The sequence below is a fragment of the Caretta caretta genome, chromosome 13 (assembly GCF_965140235.1).
Source record: "Caretta caretta isolate rCarCar2 chromosome 13, rCarCar1.hap1, whole genome shotgun sequence".
NCBI classification, from domain to species: Eukaryota; Metazoa; Chordata; order Testudines; family Cheloniidae; genus Caretta; species Caretta caretta.
Window position 1 is genome coordinate 38664758 of NC_134218.1, and position 20236 is coordinate 38684993.

General features: G+C 59.3%; 2 protein-coding genes across 2 annotated transcripts; both read right to left on the bottom strand.

The window, feature by feature from the left end:
- Nucleotides 1-601: 601 nt before the first annotated feature.
- FITM1 (fat storage inducing transmembrane protein 1) lies at nt 602-2192 on the bottom strand. Its single transcript, XM_048819436.2, has 2 exons — nt 1807-2192; nt 602-1697 (listed from the first exon to the last, which is right to left on the bottom strand). The coding sequence occupies exons 1-2, from the start codon at nt 2046-2048 to the stop codon at nt 1094-1096; spliced, it is 846 nt and encodes a 281-aa protein (XP_048675393.1). The 5' UTR covers nt 2049-2192; the 3' UTR covers nt 602-1093.
- On the bottom strand, nt 2121-18521 carry DCAF11 (DDB1 and CUL4 associated factor 11). Its single transcript, XM_048819432.2, has 15 exons — nt 18386-18521; nt 17218-17460; nt 15618-15745; nt 15270-15391; nt 15083-15147; nt 14900-15000; nt 14285-14431; nt 14136-14190; nt 13441-13509; nt 12965-13022; nt 5354-5539; nt 5111-5264; nt 4486-4638; nt 3407-3513; nt 2121-2947 (listed from the first exon to the last, which is right to left on the bottom strand). The coding sequence occupies exons 2-15, from the start codon at nt 17367-17369 to the stop codon at nt 2819-2821; spliced, it is 1626 nt and encodes a 541-aa protein (XP_048675389.2). The 5' UTR covers nt 17370-17460; nt 18386-18521; the 3' UTR covers nt 2121-2818.
- Nucleotides 18522-20236: the final 1715 nt, after the last annotated feature.

Below are 20236 nucleotides of genomic sequence, written 5' to 3' on the forward strand. Positions count from 1 at the left end.
TCTGTGCTGTAAGCTTCCCCCAGCAGTGCCCGCAGGGAGTGGGGCGTATGGCTCCAGGCTGGAAGCTTCCCCCCCCCCCCCGCCTGCAGCACCCCCAGCTGTGGGAGTGGGGTTGCTGAGCTGTGAGCTTCCCACAGCAGTGCCCTCTGCTGTGGGGAGGGAGGACTCCAGGGATGCGAACTTGCCCCAGCAGTGCCCCCAGCGGGGGTGGTCCAGGTTGCAAACTTCCCAAGGCAGTGGCCCCAGCGGGGGAGGGATGTCTAAGCTGCGACCTCCCCTAGCCATGTCCCCAGTGGGGGGAGGTATGGCCAGGCTGTGAGCTTCCCCCAGCAGTGCCCGCAGGGGGCGGAGTGTATGGCTCCAGGCTGGGAGCTTCCCCCCTCCCCTCGCCGGCAGTGCCACCAACTGTGGGAGTGGGGTTGCTGAGCTGTGAGCTTCCCCCAGCAGTGCCCTCTACTGGACTCCAGGGCTGCGAGTCCTAATCCCCCGGATGCCAGGGTCCCTTCCCCCATCACTCCCAGTGTGCAAGCATCCCCCCTCCCCCTCCCCGGATGCCTGGGTCCCCCTGCCCCAGGAATCCCAATAAACCACAGCAACAGTCTTCTCCCCCCTGAGGGCAGGCGGCCATGTTTTATTTGGGCCCCGGATGCCTGGGTCCTGCTACTGTTATTCACTCCATGCTGAGATCCCCCCAGATCGCTGGGGCCCCATCCCTGAATTAAGCCCCCTGCCACTCTTCCTGCCCCCCCAAAGGAAGGGGGGCCTCCATTCCTCCCCAGACACTTGGGTTCCCCCCCATCACAACCCCCAACTCCCGGACACCTAGGTTCCCCCCCACAAGTTACCCCCCCCACATTTCCCTCAGGAGAGAGCATCAGCCCCTTTCGAGGATGACGGGCAGGGGTGCCCTCCCCGGCCACCTGGGTTCCTGCACCTGGCCTCCTAGGTCTGCCTTCACTTGCCCAGGATGCCTGGGTTCCCTCAGCAGGCCACCCCCCCATCACTCCCCCCACCCCCCAATCTACGCCCTGACCGCGGTCCCTTTCAAGGCTCCGAGGGAGGGGCCCGGGCTTCTCCCGGCCGCCTGGGGCCCTCAGGCGCGCAGCTCGCCCTTCAGGAAGAGGCCGGCCCCGGGGCGGCCCGGCGACCAGCGGGCCCGGTACCAGCCCTGGTAGGTGAGGTACCAGGCCAGGGTGGCCACAGCGGCCCCCACCAGCTGGGGCCCATAGGCCGGGCCGTACACGGCCGTGCCCAGCAGCAGGAGGTTCCACAGGGCGAGCAGCAGCACGTTGAGCAGGAAGACGAGGCGCAGGGGGGTGCCGGCCGGGTGGCCGCGGGCCAGGTAGCGCCGGAAGACTGCCAGCTCCTCGGCCAGCAGCAGGCTGCAGAAGGTGAGCAGGAAGGTGGGCCGGGAGGGCAGGTAGCCACGCCAGCGGTGCCCGGCGGCCAGGCAGCCCGGGCGGTCGGGCACGGGGGGCAGCAGGGTGCCGGCCGGCAGCGGGGCGTAGCAGTAGCCCGTCAGCTCCTCCACGAGCCCGAAGGCGGCGGCGGCGGCCAGCTGCAGCCCTGTGCCCACGGCCAGCCGGGCCAGCGGGCGCAGGGGGGCCAGCGCCCGGCCCGTCGCCCCGTAGCTCACCAGCAGGGCAAAGCCGCCCGCCAGGATGCAAGTCCAGCCCCAGGCCGAGGCCACGAAGGTGCTGCGGGGAGAAGGGGCACGTTAGGGGGGGTCCCGGGCCTCCCAGGCCCCCCCCCGCCCTCAGGCCCCCCCCCCCCCGGGCCTCCCCTGCCCGCCCCGCCCACGCTCACCGGCTGAAGAAGTTGCGCTGGTTGGCGAGGATGGCGTGGGGGTTGGCGAAGGGGTGCAGCAGGGGCCCCAGCAGCACGGCGCCCGCCAGCCAGGCGTGATAGGCCCGCCGCAGGCAGGGGGCGCCCAGGAGCCAGGCACAGCGCTCGCTGCACAGGAACACCAGCCCCCGGGCCAGGGCCCGGGCCCCGGCGGCCACAGGGGCCAGCAGGGCGAGAGGTAGGCGGCCCCCGCTCCCGGCCATGGCCTCGGCCGCCAGTGACGTGCGGCGGCAGCTGAGCCCGGGCCCCGCCCCCGCGGACACGGCCAACGGGAGGAATGTCGAGAGGTTTATTGACAGACAGCAGGTGGCACAGACAGAACCCACAGCCCCCCCGGGCCGCCCCCCCTGTGCCCGCCCCCCCGCTCACCCCCCCGTCCCGGCAGGGTGGGGAAAGGCCCCCCAAGATCACCCCAGGGGAGGCCAAACAGGGGACCCCACATCCGGCCCACACCCCCTCTCTGAGCGGGCCGAGGGGGACCTGGGGGGCTAGGAGAGCACATCAAGAAGATGGAGCTTGGCTGGAGGCCGCCACCCCCCCAAATTTAGGGGGGGTAGAGAGATTCCTGCTGGAGGTCCCCCAAAGCCCCTCTAGAGGGTGCAGGCCCCATCCGGCCTGTACCCCATTCTCTACCCCCCCACCCCAGCCAGCCAGTCCCTGCCTTGGGGCCCGATGGGAGCCGGCGCCCCCTAGAGGGGACAGGCCCCGTGCCCCATTCCCCACCTGGTAAATTACACATCAGTCCATAATACACAGCAAACGTCCCCTGGGGGAGTCCCAAGTCCCTGAACCCCAGTGACTGTGGGGGAAACACCGACTCTTCCGTTTGAGTTCCTCCCCCCAACTGGCCCCTGGGGTACTGAGCCAGAGAAAGCCTCCCCCTGCCAGAGCAGAGGATTTTTGGGGTGTTCATGACACAAAGCAGGGCCCAGAGCAACCCAAATGCAGTCTCCACAAGTCCAAGCACTGAGGGCTAGTTATCCAAGAAGCCAAGGGAGCTTGCGGGAGGCTCCCCAGCTGGAGGGAGGTTTTTGGGGTCCCTGAGATCATCTTCATAGTATTCAGCCTGGCGGTATTCCCAAAGGCGTAGACAGCCGTCCCACTGCCGGGGGGGAGAAAGGGGTGAAAGCGCCCTCAGGCAGAGCGCCCCGCACTGGATCCCCCCCCGCCCTGCCGGGCTCCCCCCTCGGGCAGAGCGCCCCGCACTGGATCCCCCCCCGCCCTGCCAGGGTCCCCCCTCGGGCAGAGCGCCCCGCACTGGATCCCCCCCCGCCCTGCCAGGGTCCCCCCTCGGGCAGAGCGCCCCGCACTGGATCCCCCCCCGCCCTGCCAGGGTCCCCCCTCGGGCAGAGCGCCCCGCACTGAGACCCACCCTCCCTGCCAGGGTCCCTCCCTCAGGCAGAGCGCCCCCCACTGGATCCCCCTCCTCCCTGCCAGGGTCCCCCATTTGGGCAGCGCACCCCAATGACCCTGCCAGGGCAGGGCACCCCCTGCTGAGACCCACTCTCCCTGCTGGGACACCCCCCCCTGCAGAGCACCCCCCGCTGGGACCCCCACTCACCGAGCTGCTGACAATCTTCTCCTCATAGGGGTGCCAGCTGACATCACGCACGCAGGCCTTGTGATTGGTCAGTTTCTTGACGATCTGCCCACTGAGGAGGTCATACACTGGGGGCAGAGCAGCGAGGGGGTTACTCCCCGAAGAAGGGGGTTTCCCTCCCCCCAGCCCACTCCAATAGGTCGGGCCACCTGCCCCCCCACTATGAGCCCTCCTGACCTTTCCCTAGGTCAGCTGCCTCCACCCCACCCCCTATTTCACAAGGAAGGTACCGGATCTTCCTCTGGACCCCTCCCCCTACAGCAGGGGGGTGAAACTCTGGAGGGCCAGGGAGGGGAGGGTGCGTCTCCCCAAACAGTCAGGCGGGGCCTGCCCCCCCCGCCGACCCCTCCTACTTCCCTGGACTCCTGCCCCCTCTACCCCTCCCTGTCCCCCAACCCTCCGCCGCCCCATCCAACCCCTCCTCTCCTTCCTGATGGCTCCCCAGGACTCCTGTCCCATCTGACCCCCCCCGGGACCTCTGCCCATCCACCCCTCCCTGTCCCCTGACCAGCCCCAGACCCCCAACTGCCCCATCGAACCCCTCCTCTCCTTCCTGACTGCCTCCCGGGGACCCCTGCCCCCATTCAAGCCCCCGTTCCCCACCCTCTGACCGCCCCGCCCCTACCCACACCCCTGCCCCCTTACCATGCTGTCTGGAGCACTGGGTCAGGCTGGGAATCTGCAGCCCCCACCCCCACCCCGAGCATTGCAGCTGCAGGGGAGGGGGAACAGCAGGGGAGGGGCTGGCCTCCAGGCCCAGGTGCTCAGGGGCCAGGCAGGAGGGTCCCATAGGCTTTGCCCCACCCCCTACCCACACTAGCCCCTCCCACACAGTGGCGCCACCATGTGTATGTACACTGGGGGGCCCACCCCCAACCTCTGTCCAGGCAGTGGCCCTGCCCCACGTCATAGCCCCATCCCCACCCTCCTGCAAGCAGGACTTCCTGTTTTGGCCCTTGTCTGGTGGGTGGGACTTCCTGTTTTGCTCCCCCACTCTCTGTCCTTGCCCCGGGGGCAGGTGTTGACCCCGCCTTACTCACCCACCACCTTGCCGGTGGAGCAGCCGCTGTAGATGTACTGCTGGCCGGTGCGGTGCGGGGGCGAGAAGCGGCAGCGGATCAGCGTGTGCAGCACCCCATGGCCCCGGTACGTCATCAGGGAGCTGTCGCCCGGCAGCTTGGTTTTGCGCCAGACTGGAGATTGACAGGGTTAGAGCCCGCCCGCACTCACACCAGATCCCTCCCCAGGGTGGGACTTCCTGCTTTGCTCCCCCACTCCAAGGGGACAGGCTCAAGGTCACCTTTTATGCCACTTCCTGCATCCCCCTTGACTTCTACTCTCTGCCTCCCCTTCCCCACCATTGCACTCCACTTCCTCCTTCTTGCAAACCACTTTCTGCCCCACCCGAGCTGAACAGTGCCCTTGCCTTGCCTGTCCCACCCTTGCCCCAGAACACCACACGGTGCCCCCACTTCCTGTCCCCATCCCCTCCTTTTCTCCTCCGCCACCTCATTCCACTTCCCTTCCCCCATCCCCTATGCCCACAATCCTGTCCCACTTCCCACCGCCACCCCACCTCGTGTCCTGCTTCCCATCCCAGGGCCCCTGCCCCCTCCCTTCCCACCCCCCACCTCACTTCTCCCGCCTACACGCCCTAGGCCTGACCTTTCTTGGGCACCTGCTGCCAGCGGTAATCCCAGTTCTGCTGGGTGACAGCCTGGCGTGATGCCTCCAGCCCCTCAGGCCCCGAGAACCTCCGGATGTCCCACAGCTTGATGGTCTGGTCCTTGGAGTTGGAAATCAAATAGCGGGCATCTCCCTGGGGCAGGGGGAGGCAGAGATAGGTCAGCATCCTGCACCCAGCACCCCATCCCACAGGGCAGAACTCTGCCCTTAAGGGGCCCTCACCTTGCTGTCGATGAAGGTGATCCCGTCCTGGTGGCCAGCCAGCATCCCCACCGGCTTGGGGTCGTCCTCCCGCATGGTGCGCCGGTCCCACGCCTTGCAGATGGCATCGTCGCCCCCCGAGAAGAGGATGTGGGAGCTGCCGTCGGCGAAAGCCACGGCGTTCACGTCGTCCTCATGGGACTCGATCTGGAGGGGTGAGGGGTTATAAGACATTGTGGGTAAGCGCCCTCCACAAATGCTCCCTGCCCTCCCAGGGCAGCCCAGTCGCTTTGCACTGTGGGTAAGTGCCCTCCCATAATCCTCTGTCCCATCCAGGGCAGTCCAGCTACTTTGCATTGTGGGTAAGCTGCCTACCTCTCCTGCTCTCACTCCAGGGACCCAGTGGGGCCCAGCTGCTTTGCATAAAACAAACTAGGGAAATACAATTAAGATGGAACTACTGTAAGGTGAGTGCATAAGTGGTTGGAAAATAATTCCCAGAGAGTAACTATCACTGATTCACAGTCATGCTGGAAGGGCATAACGAGTGGGGTCCCGCCGGGATCGGTTCTGGGTCCGGTTCTGTTCAATATCTTCATCAATGATATAGATAATGGCCTAGAGAGCACACTGATAAAGTTTGAAGACGATACCCAACTGGGAGGGGTTGCAAGTGCTTTGGAGAATAGGATTAAAATTCAAAATGATCTGGACAAACTGGAGAAATGGTCTGAAGTAAATAGGATGACATTCAATATGGACAAATGCAAAGTCCTCCCCTTAGGAAGGAACAATCAGTTGCGCATGTGCACACACACGGGAAATGACTGCCTAGGAAGTACTGTGGAAAGGGATCTGGGGGTCACAGTGGATCATAAGCTAAATATGAGTCACCAGTGTAACGCTGTTGCAAAAAAAGGGAACATCATTATGGGCTGTATTAGCAGGAGTGCTGGAAGCAAGACATGAGAAGTAATTCTTCTGCTCTACTCCACGCTGATTAGGCCTCAACTGGAGTATTGTGTCCAGTTCTGGGTGCCACATTTCAGGGAGGATGTGGACAAATTGGAGAGAGTCCAGAGAAGAGCAACAGAAATGATGAAAGGTCTAGAAAACATGGCCGGTGAGGGAAGACTGAAAGAACTGCGATTGTTTCGTCTGGAGAAGAAAAGACCGAGGGGGGACAGGTTAACAGTTCTCAAGTACATAAAAGGTTGTTACAAGGAAGAGGGAGAAGAATTGTTCTTCTTAGCCTCGGAGGCCAGGACAAGAAGCAATGGGCTTAAATTGCAGCAAGGGCAGTTTAGGTTGGACATGAGGAAAAACTTCCTGTCAGGGTGTTTGGGCACTGGAATAAATTGCCCAGGGAGGTTGTGGAATCTCCGTCACAGGAGATTTTGAAGAGCAGGTTAGACAAACACCTGTCAGGGATGGTCTCGATCAGGGGTTTCAAACATGCAGCCCGATTTGCTGCGGCCGCCAACCTCCCCTCCCCCACTGCCGACTCCTCTGCCTACCTCCAGGCACTTCCCACCACCAAACAGCTGTTTGGTGGCGCTTAGCGCTTTCCGGGGGGGAAGGGGGAGAGGAGTGGGGACAAGCGTGCTCGGGGAGGAGGTGGAGAAGAGGTGCGGATTTGGGGGAAGGGGTTAGAATAGGGACAGGGAGGGCGCACAGTTGGGATGGGGACTTTGGGGAAGGGGTGGAGTGGGGGTGGGGCTGGGGGCAGCGGCAGGAGGGGTGTCAGTGATGCGGCCCTTGGGCCAATGTACTTGTCCTCATGTGGCCCTCGTGGTGATTTGAGTTTGAGATCCCTGCTCTAGATAATTCTTAATCCTGCTTTGAGTACAGGGGACTGAACTAGATGACCTCTCAAGGTCCCTTCCAGTTCGATGATTCTATGATTGTGGGTAAGCCCCCTTCCATAATCCTCTGTCCTCCCAAGGGCTCCAAGGGCAGCCCAGCTGCTTTGCATTGTAGGTAAACCCTCTCCCAGAATCCTCTGCGCTCTTGCTCAAAGGACCTAGTCGCTTGGCCCTGTGGTATTAGCTCTTCGAAGGCCATTTCCCTGCTCTGCTTCCCTCTTAAGGGCTGGCGCTCAGCTAAAGCGGCAAAAGGGGACAGGTCAGCAGGGCTGGGGGTGCTGCTCCTGGCCTGGGGGCGAGCATTTCTGGGGTCACCCCACATTACAGAACTATGCGGAAACAGGGAGGAGACGGGAGCTCAGGGATGCCTCCATTGCTGGAGTTAACAAAGGAAGATCAAACAAAGGGCAGCGGGCTGAAAGATTTCACAGAGGCTCAGGGGAGAGCGAAGGGAACGAAGAGCCAAACACCCATGGGAATGGCGTCACCCCCACCCTCAATGGCGCGTTTAAATCAAATAGCACAACCAGCCACTCCCGAGGAAAGGGCAGCTGGGGTGGGGCTTGGAAGTGGGATTTCTGCCAAGCCCAAAATCCCGGAAGCTGGGTCTCAGGTGGTTTACTCCGGCCTTAGCCTCCAACGGGAGGCGGAGCTTGTCAGGAAACAAAAAGATCCAGCTGAACTTTAGCGGGAATTATGGAGAGCAGATTCCCGAGTCTGAGGTGAAACACACAAGCCTGGTTGGTCTACCACGACATGGCAAACCCCCCTCTTCTGTATCTCAGCTGGGGTTGGGTTTACTGATTACTCCAAAGAGGCCATAAAGAGGTGGAACAAATTGCTAGGATCAGCCAGCGCCTTGCGCGGCTCCTGAACAGGGGACAGAGTATTTGGCAGGAATCTTTCAGGGGGTCCAGGTTTTCAAGCTAGATATCCAGCTCTTGAAAGGATTGTCCAGACGACAGAATAAAAGCGGGTGGCAAAGAGTTTTTACTGCTTTGTAACTTCAGCGCCACCACAGAAGATGCAGGGAACAAGGCAAACTAGCCCAATCTGAGCTCAGATTGAGGAGAGAAATTCAGACCCCAGTGATTTGCAGACTGAAGATCAACTGCGTTACATGACGTCCACAGACGCTGAACTCTGAACCCTTCCATCCATGGCTGGGGAAGGAGCAGGATGGTTTGGGAGCTGCCAATCCGAACTCCGTCACCTTCGCACCGGCTGCTGGAAGGCGCGACTGCCACAACGAGACCGTGGAGTCTGAAAGCTGTAGCAGACAGGAGGCGAAATCACCAGCGGACGCTCAGAGCTAGAGAGAAAAGACGTCCAGCGGTGACGACATCTGAACACCTACGTAACGTCTAAACCCAACTATCAGACTGGGGGACGCATCACCGGGACGGCCTTGTACCTGTCACATGCCACATAGCCCAGAAAAAAGTTTCTTTGAAGCTTTAACAAAAAAGCAGAATCTTGTGACGCTGAAACTTTTTGCCAATTTGAGCTGGTTTTAAATTGTTTGGGGGGTGGGGGGAGAGAAAGCAGGCGAGGGAACCCCTCCCCCAAAATCGAAACATGGTGTCTCCCCATTTCCCAACTTTCTGTTCAAAATCTTCTTTCATTTGATTAAAAAACAAATGCTTTTAAATGGTCAGCAGTAAAACCACCCCTCGTGGTTGTGTCAAAATGTTTCACTCCACCCGCAACGAATTATTTTCTGAGGTTGATCTGTCAAAAGGTTTGGTTTTTAGGCCGATCCGAAGCAAAACATTATTTTGGAATCGCCAGGGAAGCACAAAATCCATTATTTGCACTGCTTCATCCAGGGGTTATTTTACCTAGGAGTTTGGCACTGGAATGCTATGCCCAGCTGTGATGTCCGCAGTTCAAGCGCAGTTGGACAGGGTTCAGGGAAGAGCTATGAGAAGGATTCAAGGTTTGGAAAACCTGCCTTCGAATGAGAAGTCAAACCACTTAAGCTCCTGGAGTCTGACACAGAGCAGGTTAAGGGCTGACTCGATCAGCCTATGTAAGTTCCTACATGGGGAATAAATATTTGATAATGGGCTCTGCAGTCTAGCTGACGAAGCTGTGATGGGACCCAGTGGCTGGATGTTGAAGCTAGACAAATTCATAGAATCATACAATCACAGAATATCAGGGTTGGAAGGGACCTCAGGAGGTCATCTAGTCCAACCCCCTGCTCAAAGCGGGACCAATCCCCAATTAAATCATCCCAGCCAGGGCTTTGTCAAGCCTGACCTTAAAAACTTCTAAGGAAGGAGATTCTACCACCTCCCTAGGTAACGCATTCCAGTGTTTCATCACCCTCCTAGTGAAAAAGTTTTTCCTAATATCCAACCTAAACCTCCCCCACTGCAACTTGAGACCATTACTCCTTGTCCTGTCCTCTTCTACCACTGAGAATAGTCTAGAACCATCCTCTCTGGAACCACCTCTCAGGTAGTTGAAAGCAGCTATCAAATCCCCCCTCATTCTTCTCTTCTGCAGACTAAACAATCCCAGTTCCCTCAGCCTCTCCTCGTAAGTCATGTGTTCCAGACCCCTAATCATTTTTGTTGTCCTTTGCTGGACTCTCTCCAATTTATCCACATCCTTCTTGTAGCGTGGGGCCCAAAACTGGACACAGTACTCCAGATGAGGCCTCACCAATGTCGAATAGAGGGGGACGATCACGTCCCTCGATCTGCTCGCTATGCCCCTACTTATACATCCCAAAATGCCATTGGCCTTCTTGGCAACAAGGGCACACTGCTGACTCATATCCAGCTTCTCGTCCACTGTCACCCCTAGGTCCTTTTCTGCAGAACTGCTGCCTAGCCATTCGGTCCCTAGTCTGTAGCTGTGCATTGGGTTCTTCCGTGCAAAGTGCAGGACTCTACACTTATCCTTATTGAACCTCATCAGATTTCTTTTGGCCCAATCCTCCAATTTGTCTAGGTCCTTCTGTATCCTATCCCTCCCCTCCAGCGTATCTACCACTCCTCCCAGTTTAGTATCATCCGCAAATTTGCTGAGAGTGCAATCCACACCATCCTTCATATCATTTATGAAGCTATTGAACAAAACCGGCCCCAGGACCGACCCCTGGGGCTATCCACTTGACACCGGCTGCCAACTAGACATGGAGCCATTGATTACTACCCGTTGAGCCCGACAATCTAGCCAACTTTCTACCCACCTTATAGTGCATTCATCCAGCCCATACTTCTTTAACTTGCTGACAAGACTACTGTGGGAGACCGTGTCAAAAGCTTTGCTAAAGTCAAGAAACAATACATCCACTGCTTTCCCCTCATCCACAGAACCAGTAATCTCATCATAGAAGGAGATTAGATTAGTCAGGCATGACCTTCCCTTGGTGAATCCATGCTGACTGTTCCTGACCACTTTCCTCTCATGTAAGTGCTTCAGGATTGATTCTTTGAGGACCTGCTCCATGATTTTTCCGGGGACTGAGGTGAGGCTGACTGGCCTGTAGTTCCCAGGATCCTCCTTCTTCCCTTTTTTAAAGATTGGCACTACATTAGCCTTTTTCCAGTCATCCGGGACTTCCCCCGTTTGCCACGAGTTTTCAAAGATAATGGCCAATGGCTCTGTAATCACAGCCGCCAATTCCTTTAGCACTCTCGGATGCAACTCGTCCGGCCCCATGGACTTGTGCACGTCCAGCTTTTCTAAATAGTCCCTAACCACCTCTATCTCCACAGAGGGCTGTCCATCTCTTCCCCATGTTGTGATGCCCAGGGCAGCAGTCTGGGAGCTGACCTTGTTTGTGAAGACAGAGGCCAAAAAAGCATTGAGTACATTAGCTTTTTCCACATCCTCTGTCACTAGGTTGCCTCCCTCATTCATTAAGGGGCCCACACTTTCCTTGGCTTTCTTCTTGTTGCCAACATACCTGAAGAAACCCTTCTTGTTACTCTTAACATCTCTCGCTAGCTGCAGCTCCAGGTGCGATTTGGCCCTCCTGATTTCATTCCTACATGCCCGAGCAATATTTTTATACTCTTCCCTGGTCATATGTCCAACCTTCCACTTCTTGTAAGCTTCTTTTTTATGTTTAAGATCCGCTAGGATTTCACCGTTAAGCCAAGCTGGTCGCCTGCCATATTTACTATTCTTTCGACACATCGGGATGGTTTGTCCCTGTAACCTCAACAGGGATTCCTTGAAATACAGCCAGCTCTCCTGGACTCCTTTCCCCTTCACGTTAGTCCCCCAGGGGATCCTACCCATCCGTTCCCTGAGGGAGTCGAAGTCTGCTTTCCTGAAGTCCAGGGTCCGTATCCTGCTGCTTACCTTTCTTCCCTGTGTCAGGATCCTGAACTCAACCAACTCATGGTCACTGCCTCCCAGATTCCCATCCACTTTTGTTTCCCCCACTAATTCTTCCCAGTTTGTGAGCAGCAGGTCAAGAAAAGCTCCCCCCCAGTTGGCTCCTCTAGCACTTGCACCAGGAAATTGTCCCCTACGCTTTCCAAAAACTTCCTGGATTGTCTGTGCACCGCTGTATTGCTCTCCCAGCAGATATCAGGAAAATTCAAGTCACCCATGAGAACCAGGGCGTGCGATCTAGTAGCTTCTGCGAGCTGCCGGAAGAAAGCCTCATCTACCTCATCCCCCTGGTCCGGTGGTCTATAGCAGACTCCCACCACTACATCACTCTTGTTGCTCACACTTCTAAACTTAATCCAGAGACACTCAGGTTTTTCCGCAGTTTCGTACCGGAGCTCTGAGCAGTCATACTGCTCCCGTACATACAGTGCTACTCCCCCACCTTTTCTGCCCTGCCTGTCCTTCCTGAACAGCTTATAACCATCCATGACAGTACTCCAGTCATGTGAGTTATCCCGCCAAGTCTCTGTTATTCCAATCACGTCATAATTCCTTGACATCACCAGGACCTCCAGTTCTCCCTGCTTGTTTCCAAGGCTTTGTGCATTCGTATATAAGCACTTGAGATAACCTGCTGATCGCCCCTCATTCTCAATATGAGGCAGGAGCCCTCCCCTCACAAACATTCCTGCCTGTGCTTCCTCCCGGACTAGACATGAGGCATAAATGTTTAACCGTGAGAGTAATTAACCATTGGACCAACGTACCAAGGGTCATGGTGAATTCTCCATCACTGGTGATTTTAAAAATGAAGAGAGCTGCTCTAGGAATTATTGGGGGAGGTCTATGAGCTGCGGTATCTAGGTCAGAGGAGATGTGCACGCTGGTCCCTTCTGCCCATGGTATCTCGGCTTTGTAGTCTCGCACAAAGGCCTGGCACAGCTGAGATGGCGCTTACGAGCTAGCGGGCCTCCCAGCGGCTGCTAATGCATTGCAGAGAGTGCTGGACCACAGTAGCACGTTATTTCTGTTTCCGAGGGGAGAACGTAGCACTCGCAAGGCAGCGCCCTGGCAATGTTTCCCTGCGCCACGTGCCTTAAGGATTGGAAGTTGACTGAAGAGGTCAAAGGGGACAGGTCGGGGCGCAGGAGCAGAATTCGGGGGGCTCAGCAGCAGGTGCTTGGCAAGCTGGGGCTGTTCAGTTCTGGATACCGAGTTCAATAAAACTCCGGTTTTTAAAAGCATTCTGGGGCTGGGAGTGTCACGCAAACGCCTGTGCCCAGAATTCGCTCTGCTGTCACCAAGGGGCTCCCAGTGAACCAACCCGCACAGCATTGTGGGTAAGCATCCTCCCAGAACCCTCCCTGCCCCAGTGTGTCCGCCTGCCCCCCAGCAGGGGAGGTACCTTGAGTGTCCGTTTATTCTGCTCCCGGTCGAATATGTAGATGCACCCGTCGTTAGCCCTGGGGAGGGGAAACTGAGGCATCAGGCAGTGAGGCTGGAGATAGGGCAGGGTCTGAAGGGCAGAGAGAGTGATCCTGCCCCTCTGGTGGAGAGGTTTGGGCCTGAGGGGTGCCCAGCTGGTCTAACCTGGCTCAGTGGGGCTCACCTTGCTATGCATTGTGGGTAAGAGCCACAGCGCATGGCTGGGTGGTCAAGTGCTGTCCCAGAATCCTCTCTGCTCTTGCCCAAGGGCCTTTTAGAAAGAGGTGGGAGGGACGCCCAGAAGTCCGTTGTAGGCAGTGGCCATCCCCGATGTGCATTATGGGTAAGGGCCATCCCAGAATCCTCTGCTCTCACCACATGACCAGATTGGAAATGCAGGAGCCCACCTGCGGCTGCTCTTGGCTCTGGGGGGGTGGGGCCCCCCTTGTGACTTACCCGCCAATCACCTCCCGCCCATCGGAGGAGACCGTGAGGGAGAAGACGGCGAACCGGCGCTCGTTCGGCCTGCGACGAGGAGAGACAGACACTGAAATCCTGCAACGGGGGAGGGCGTGGTCCTCAGAGTCCATGAATCTATGGGTCCCCCTGCTCTTCCCCTTCCTTCATGTCTCTGGGGAAAACAGGATGGGCCTGCATTGTCCCCCTGCCCCATGCGTTCATTTGAAGCAGACACCCAACCTCCAATCTCATGCTTCAGGGCTTGCAGCCTGGAGGGATCAGGAAGGAACCGAGATGGAAGTCTGGCCAGATGCATGTTGGGTATTCTCTCCCCTCCATCTTCCTCTGAGACATCAGGGATCCGCCACAGCAGAAGGTGGAACACTAGAGGGAGTGGGCTCAGGGAATCTTTTCCCTCAATGCCTGGCTGGTGGCTCTTTCTCCCATGCTCTGGGTCTAACTGATCCTCTGATCTGGGGGTCAGGGAGGGCTCTCCCCCTGGGGCAGACTGGCAGGGATCCAGGGTCAGGGCTGGGGAGAAGAGTCTCCTCCCTCTGCAAAGTGGGGCATATGTTGCCTGCCGGGCAATCGACCCCACCCAGACCAATGACCAATACCCCCTTTAATCCCTCCATATCATGATAGCTGACCCCTCCAATCTCACTTATCATGGCAGTCCCCACCCCCATTACCTCAGATCCAGTGCTGTGTGGACATCTCCATCGCCATAGATGTTACAGATGTGAACTGGTGGAGGGAGGTAGGGAGACACACATTGGTCAGTGCTTCCTGCCTGGGGGCAGGGGGGCTAAGGCAGGCTCTGCCCCCAGTCCCTACTCACTGTAGTCGGACCAGCTGGAGTAGAGGAAGTGGCTTCCGTCGGGGGTGAAGGTGACGTCCAGGATGCTCCAGCCCACATCCCGTGCCTGGATGCTCTTGAACTTCCGGAAGCATCTGTGGCGGCAGTCATACAGGCGGATCATCTGGTCTGGGAGGGGGGCAGGGAGAGAGGGGAAGGGTTAGGAGGGAGGATGCTAGGATGGCCCGTACCCACATTGCAAAACAGGGAAGGGGCGGCACTGAGCATCTACCACCCAGTGCCCTCCCAGAATCCTCTCTGCTCTCGCCCAAGAGCTCCCTGCACAGCTCAGCTGCTTTGCATTGTGGGTAAGGGCCCTCCCAGATTGCTCCCCTGAAGGACCCTCAGATGGGACCGGAGAGAATTCTGGTAGAATGGTTACCCACAATGCACAAGGGCATGACCCTGACCCACAATGCCAAGCGGGTGGGTGGCACTGCAAGCTGGTACTACTCTCTTCTGAAAGGCAGGAGAGAATATTCTGGGATGTCGCTTACCCACAAAGCCAAGCAGCCAGGCTTCAGTGGGAGCCCTGTGGCAAGAGCAGAGGGGATTGTGGGTAAGCTGGTGAGCCACCCTGAGGGCCCCCCCACATACCTTGACTGGCGGACATGAAGAGCTGTCCATCCCTGGAGTAGACACCGCAGAAGACCTTCTGGGAGTAGGAGTCGGTGAATGCCAGCTGGTTGGGCAGGAAACTGGGGGGTGAAGAGAGCACAGGGTCAGTGGGGAGTCCCCTGCCAAGGCCCCCCCCACCCACCCCACTCCACCGATACTCACTGGGACATCACACGGGAGCACTCGCCCGGGGAAAAGCTGCTGTTGTGGCACAAGCCCCACTCTCTCTGCAGAGGGAACAAAGCGGGTGTGAGAACCCCAGAGTCCGGGCGCCCAGGCTCTGTGCTCTAACCCACCAGACCCCACTCCCCTTTGGCCCTAGGGCTCCCCTGCAAGAGGGGCCACGTACCTGGCGGAGGAGGTGGGGGATGCTGCGGTTGGCTCGCCTGGAGCCCAGCATCCCATTTGCCAGCTGGATCTGGGTTTTGATCTCATTACTTTCCACGTCCCGGGTGTCAGGCGCAGAGTCCACTGTGGGGGGGCAGAGAGATGTACCAGATATAAATAGCAGCAGAGAACAGAACCCAGGAGTCCCGGCTCTCAGCTCCCCTGTTATAATCACTAGCCCACACTCCCATCCCAGAGCTGGGCACAGAACCCAGGAGTCCTGGCTCCCAGCCCCCCCGCCCCACTCTAACGACTAGTCCTCATTCCCCTCCCAGAGCTGGGGGCAGAGCCCAGGCATCCTGGTCTGTACCTGGGGGGTTGTAACTGTCTCCCAACCGCCCCTCCCAGGCGTTGTCGTTGTCATCGTCTGAATCGGACAGTGTCTGGACCACCTGGACACTGGCTGCGCCTCCGCCTGGCACCAACCGAATCTGACCTCTGCGGGGTGCAGAAACCAGAGCTCATTCATCAGCCCGACCTCCCCTTCAGCCCCCGTCCCAAACCCTAGACCAGAAGGCCTCTGGCATCGTGGAGGGATAGAACCCAGAAGTCTGGGGTGCGCCATCTAGAAACCTGCATTTGTTTCCTGTTCTCAGAATTCAGTGCCCTGGTGTGAAGGATTTGTCGATTCTTAGGCTAGAAGGGAGCCGCGTGATCATCTGGACCAAACCCTCTCGGCTCCGGTGTGATATTCCCCTAGCGGTCGGAGCACAAAGTCTCCCTGGGAGCTCGGGGTCACCTGATGAGCCACTATTTAATTCCAGTCCCACAGAGGTTAAATTTGAGGTTTCCCCTCTTCCCACCTGCCCCCGACATGCTGATGGTTCCAATTGGATTTTCTGCTTGCGTCTCATGGATCCCGCAGGGAAGAAGTCTGCCAGGGCCAGTCATGGAGCGACTGATTCGATCCAGCAGCAGAGTCGTCATTGCATTCACACTGCATCCTGTCTTGTGATTCCACTTGGGAGGGGAGGGGAGAAGCCCCAGCGCTCACTCCCTATGCCAGCTGAGGCCGGGCTGGAGCTGGCACCCCCTAGAGGGCAAAGGCCCCAGACGTAGGGTTGCCAACCCTCCCAGATTGGCCAGGCATCTCCTGGAATCAGCCTCAAACTCCCAGATGCTACTGAACCCAATTTTTAGGCCACTAAAAATCAAGTGGTGCAGCGGGGCTAGAGGCAGGTTTCCTGCCTGCCCTGACTCCATGCGGCTCCTGGAAGTGGTTGGCACCTCCAGCTCCTATGTGCAGGGGAGGCCGAGGGGCCTCTGCGCACTGCCCCCACCCTGAGCGCTGGGTCCACAGCTCCCATTGGCTGTGGTTCCCAGCCAATCAGAACTGCGGGAGCAGTGTCTGCAGGCAGGGGCAGAGTGCAGAGCTACCTAGCTGGCCCTGAGCCTAGGAGCTGGACATTCCGATCGCTTCCGGGAGCCCCCACCCAAAGTAAGTGCTTCCTGGAGCCTGCACCCCAAACCCTTGCCCTAGGCCTGAGCCCCCTCCCGCACCCAAACTCCCTCCCAGAGCCAGATCCCTGCATCCTGTCCTGCACCCCAAGCCCCTGCCCATCCCAGGCTGAGTCCAGACCCCCCTCCCACACGCCAAACCCCTCTGCCCCAACCCCCAGCCCAGAACCCACACCCAAGCCCCTGCCCTAGCCCTGAGCCCCTCCTGCACCCAAGCTCCCTCCCAGACCCCATAACCCAAACCTACTCCCGCACCCCAACCCTGTGCCTCAGCCCGGTGAAAGTGAGTGAGGGTGGGGGAGAGCAGGGGATGGAGTGGGCGGGGGGCATGGCCTCAGGGAAGGGGCGGGGCAAGGATGTTTGCGTTTGGGCAATTAGACAGTTAGCAACCCTAGGCAGGTGGGAAGACTCCCTGTGCTGCACGTAGAGAAGTAGGCAGTGAAGTAAGTTACCTGCGCAGTAGATTTGCCAGTACCTGGGCCAGATCCAAATCGTCGTTCTCCTCCTCCTCCTCCTCCCTCCCCAGGAGCCTGGAGCCCCTCTGGGGCCTGCCGTCCTGGGGGTCCTGGCCCCCAGAGCTGGCGCTGCTGCTACGAGAGCCCATGCCTATAGCATTGTCTAGAACTAGGCCCAGGGGTTTGCCGTGTTGGCTCCTCTCCCATTCCCCGCACAGCCAGTCAGGAACAAGAAGCTCCCTGAAAAGAAAACCTTTAGCCACCAATCAGAGGCCTATTGCCTCCACTCAGTTTACCACAGCCACCCACCAATCACAGCCCTTTATCCTCAGGGGAACCTATGGTCCCCACTCAATCTGCCACAGCCACCCACCAATCACAGCCCTTTATCCTCAGGGGGCCATTGTGATACATACTGCAGCTACCCACCAATGAGGGCTGCTTCCCTGCCCACCAATCAGACCTGTACATTCAGTGCCCTGCTCCCTTCCCCACCAATCAGAGGACCCTATGCTCAGGGGACACACTTGCTCCGCTCAAGATAGTGCAAGGACCCACCAATGACTTGTTAGCAGCCATCCACCTATCAGAGCGCCTTATACTCAGGGGGCACTCTTGCTCCCCTCAGTGTGCCACCCACCAATCACAGGGGCCTGACTGCACAGCCAACCCCGCCTCGATTCTTGCCCCCTCTCATTTGCCAGCCTCTAGCCCACCAGCCCAGGGGTTCTCAAACTGGGGGTCGGGCCCCCTCGGTGATTACACGAGGGTTGCGAGCGGTCGGCCTCCACCCCAAGCCCCGCTGGTGTTAAACATGGACAAGCGGGGGTCGCGCTCAGAGGCGTGCTGTGTGAAAGGGGTCACCGGTACAAAAGGCTGAAAACCACTGCACCAACCGGGGGGCGTCTTAAGGGCAAGAGAGCCTCCCACCAATCAGAGCGCCCTATATTCCCCCAGACCCACCAATCAGAACGTCCTATACTTAGGGGGGCACTCTGGCTATCCCCGTCCACAACCCAGCTCCCTTCCCCCCCACCAATCAGAACCCACCGGATTCCCCCAACAACCTCCTCCTCCTCCCCCTCCCCTGCGGGACGGCCGTGGCCAATCAGAAGCCTCCAAACTCTCTCCCCCTCCTTTTCCCTAACCGCGAGACCTTCCTCACCCGCCAACGGTCGCAGCGCGAGGCCTTGTTTACATCTTTGGAGCTGCAGCCGCCTCTAACGGAAGAAGAGAGAGGAAGGGCAAGCCCGGCGCCCTCTGATTGGCTCCTCGTCTCAACACCAAGGGGGGTAGAGGGCGTTGTAGAAAATTCGGCACGTTGATTGGCCCTCCTCCATCGTGACAGGAGAGGCGGGGATCTGAAGCACAGGCCAACTCGGGGATTGGGTGGAGAGTGACAGCTTGCGAGAAGCAGTACTTGTGGCAGCTTGGAGACTAACAGCGCGGCCTCTCTGATTGGACAGTTACCATATGACTCGCCCTGGAAACGGGGAGGCGGGACAGCAGAAAAAAGAAGGCGTTGACTCTTCTGATTGGACTTTAAAAAAGTGATTGACAGGCTACACGGGAGGCTGGCTCCCGAGGGACACAGCCTGTCCGATTTGCAAGGACTTGGTTGAGACCAGAGATTGGGAGGCGAGCCCTGAGAGCGGAGCAGGTTCCTGATTGGACAATGCATAGGTGATTGACGGGAATAGAAGGCGGGCCCGAGAGGATCCTGGCTCCCAGAATAGATGGAGTTTGATGATTGACGGCCCTAGGGCGATCGACGGCGCCTGTTTGATTGGGGGAAGATGTGTAACCCACAAAATGGGGAGCCTGGCCCCGCCCCGCGGCAATTTATACCCCGCCCCTAACGCCCCCCGCCCGCCCCTAACGCCCCCAGCCCCTTCATACCCCGCCCCTAACGCCCCCCTCTAACGCCCCCGGCCCCTTTATACCCGGCCCCTAACGCCCCCCGCCCCCCTCTAACGCCCCCGGCCCCTTTGTACCCGGCCCCTAACGCCCCCCGCCCCCCTCTAACGCCCCCGGCCCCTTTATACCCCGCCCCTAACGCCCCCCGCCCGCCCCTTCATACCCCGCCCCTAACGCCCCCCGCCCCCCTCTAACGCCCCCGGCCCCTTTGTACCCGGCCCCTAACGCCCCCCGCCCCGCCCGTTTATACCCCGCCCCTAACGCCCCCCGCCCGCCCCTAACGCCCCCAGCCCCTTTATACCCCGCCCCTAACGCCCCCCGCCCCCCTCTAACGCCCCCGGCCCCTTTGTACCCGGCCCCTAACGCCCCCCGCCCCCCTCTAACGACCCCAGCCCCTTTATACTCCGCCCCTAACGCCCCCCGCCCACCTGTAACGCCCCCGGCCCCTTTATACCCCGCCCCTAACGCCCCCCGCCCCCCTCTAACGCCCCCGGCCCCTTTGTACCCGGCCCCTAACGCCCCCCGCCCCCCTCTAACGCCCCCGGCCCCTTTATACTCCGCCCCTAACGCCCCCCGCCCACCTGTAACGCCCCCGGCCCCTTTATACCCGGCCCCTAACGCCCCCCGCCCCCCTCTAACGCCCCCGGCCCCTTTGTACCCGGCCCCTAACGCCCCCCGCCCCCCTCTAACGCCCCCGGCCCCTTTATACCCGGCCCCTAACGCCCCCCGCCCCCCTCTAACGCCCCCGGCCCCTTTATACCCCGCCCCTAACGCCCCCCGCCCGCCCCTAACGCCCCCGGCCCCTTTATACCCCGCCCCTAACGCCCCCCGCCCGCCCCTTTATACCCCGCCCCTAACGCCCCCCGCCCGCCCCTAACGCCCCCAGCCCCTTTATACCCCGCCCGTTTATACCGGCCCCTAAGACCCCCAGCCCCTTTATAACCGGCCCCTAACGCCCCCCGCCCCTTTATACCCCGCCCCTAACGCCCCCCGCCCGCCCCTAACGCCCCTTTATACCCCGCCCCTAACGCCCCCCGCCCCTTTATACCCCGCCCGTTTATACCGGCCCCTAAGACCCCCAGCCCCTTTATACCCGGCC

Coding starts and splice junctions, on each gene's coding strand:
- DCAF11 (XM_048819432.2), bottom strand. CDS start 17,369: ATGGGCTCTCGTAGCAGCAGCGCCAGCTCTGGGGGCCAGGACCCCCAG. Junction 15,746..17,217: donor CTGGCAAATCTACTGCGCAG/GTAACTTACTTC, acceptor TGCACCCCGCAG/AGGTCAGATTCGGTTGGTGC. Junction 14,432..14,899: donor CTTCATGTCCGCCAGTCAAG/GTATGTGGGGGG, acceptor CCCCCCTCCCAG/ACCAGATGATCCGCCTGTAT.
- FITM1 (XM_048819436.2), bottom strand. CDS start 2,048: ATGGCCGGGAGCGGGGGCCGCCTACCTCTCGCCCTGCTGGCCCCTGTG. Junction 1,698..1,806: donor CAGCGCAACTTCTTCAGCCG/GTGAGCGTGGGC, acceptor TTCTCCCCGCAG/CACCTTCGTGGCCTCGGCCT.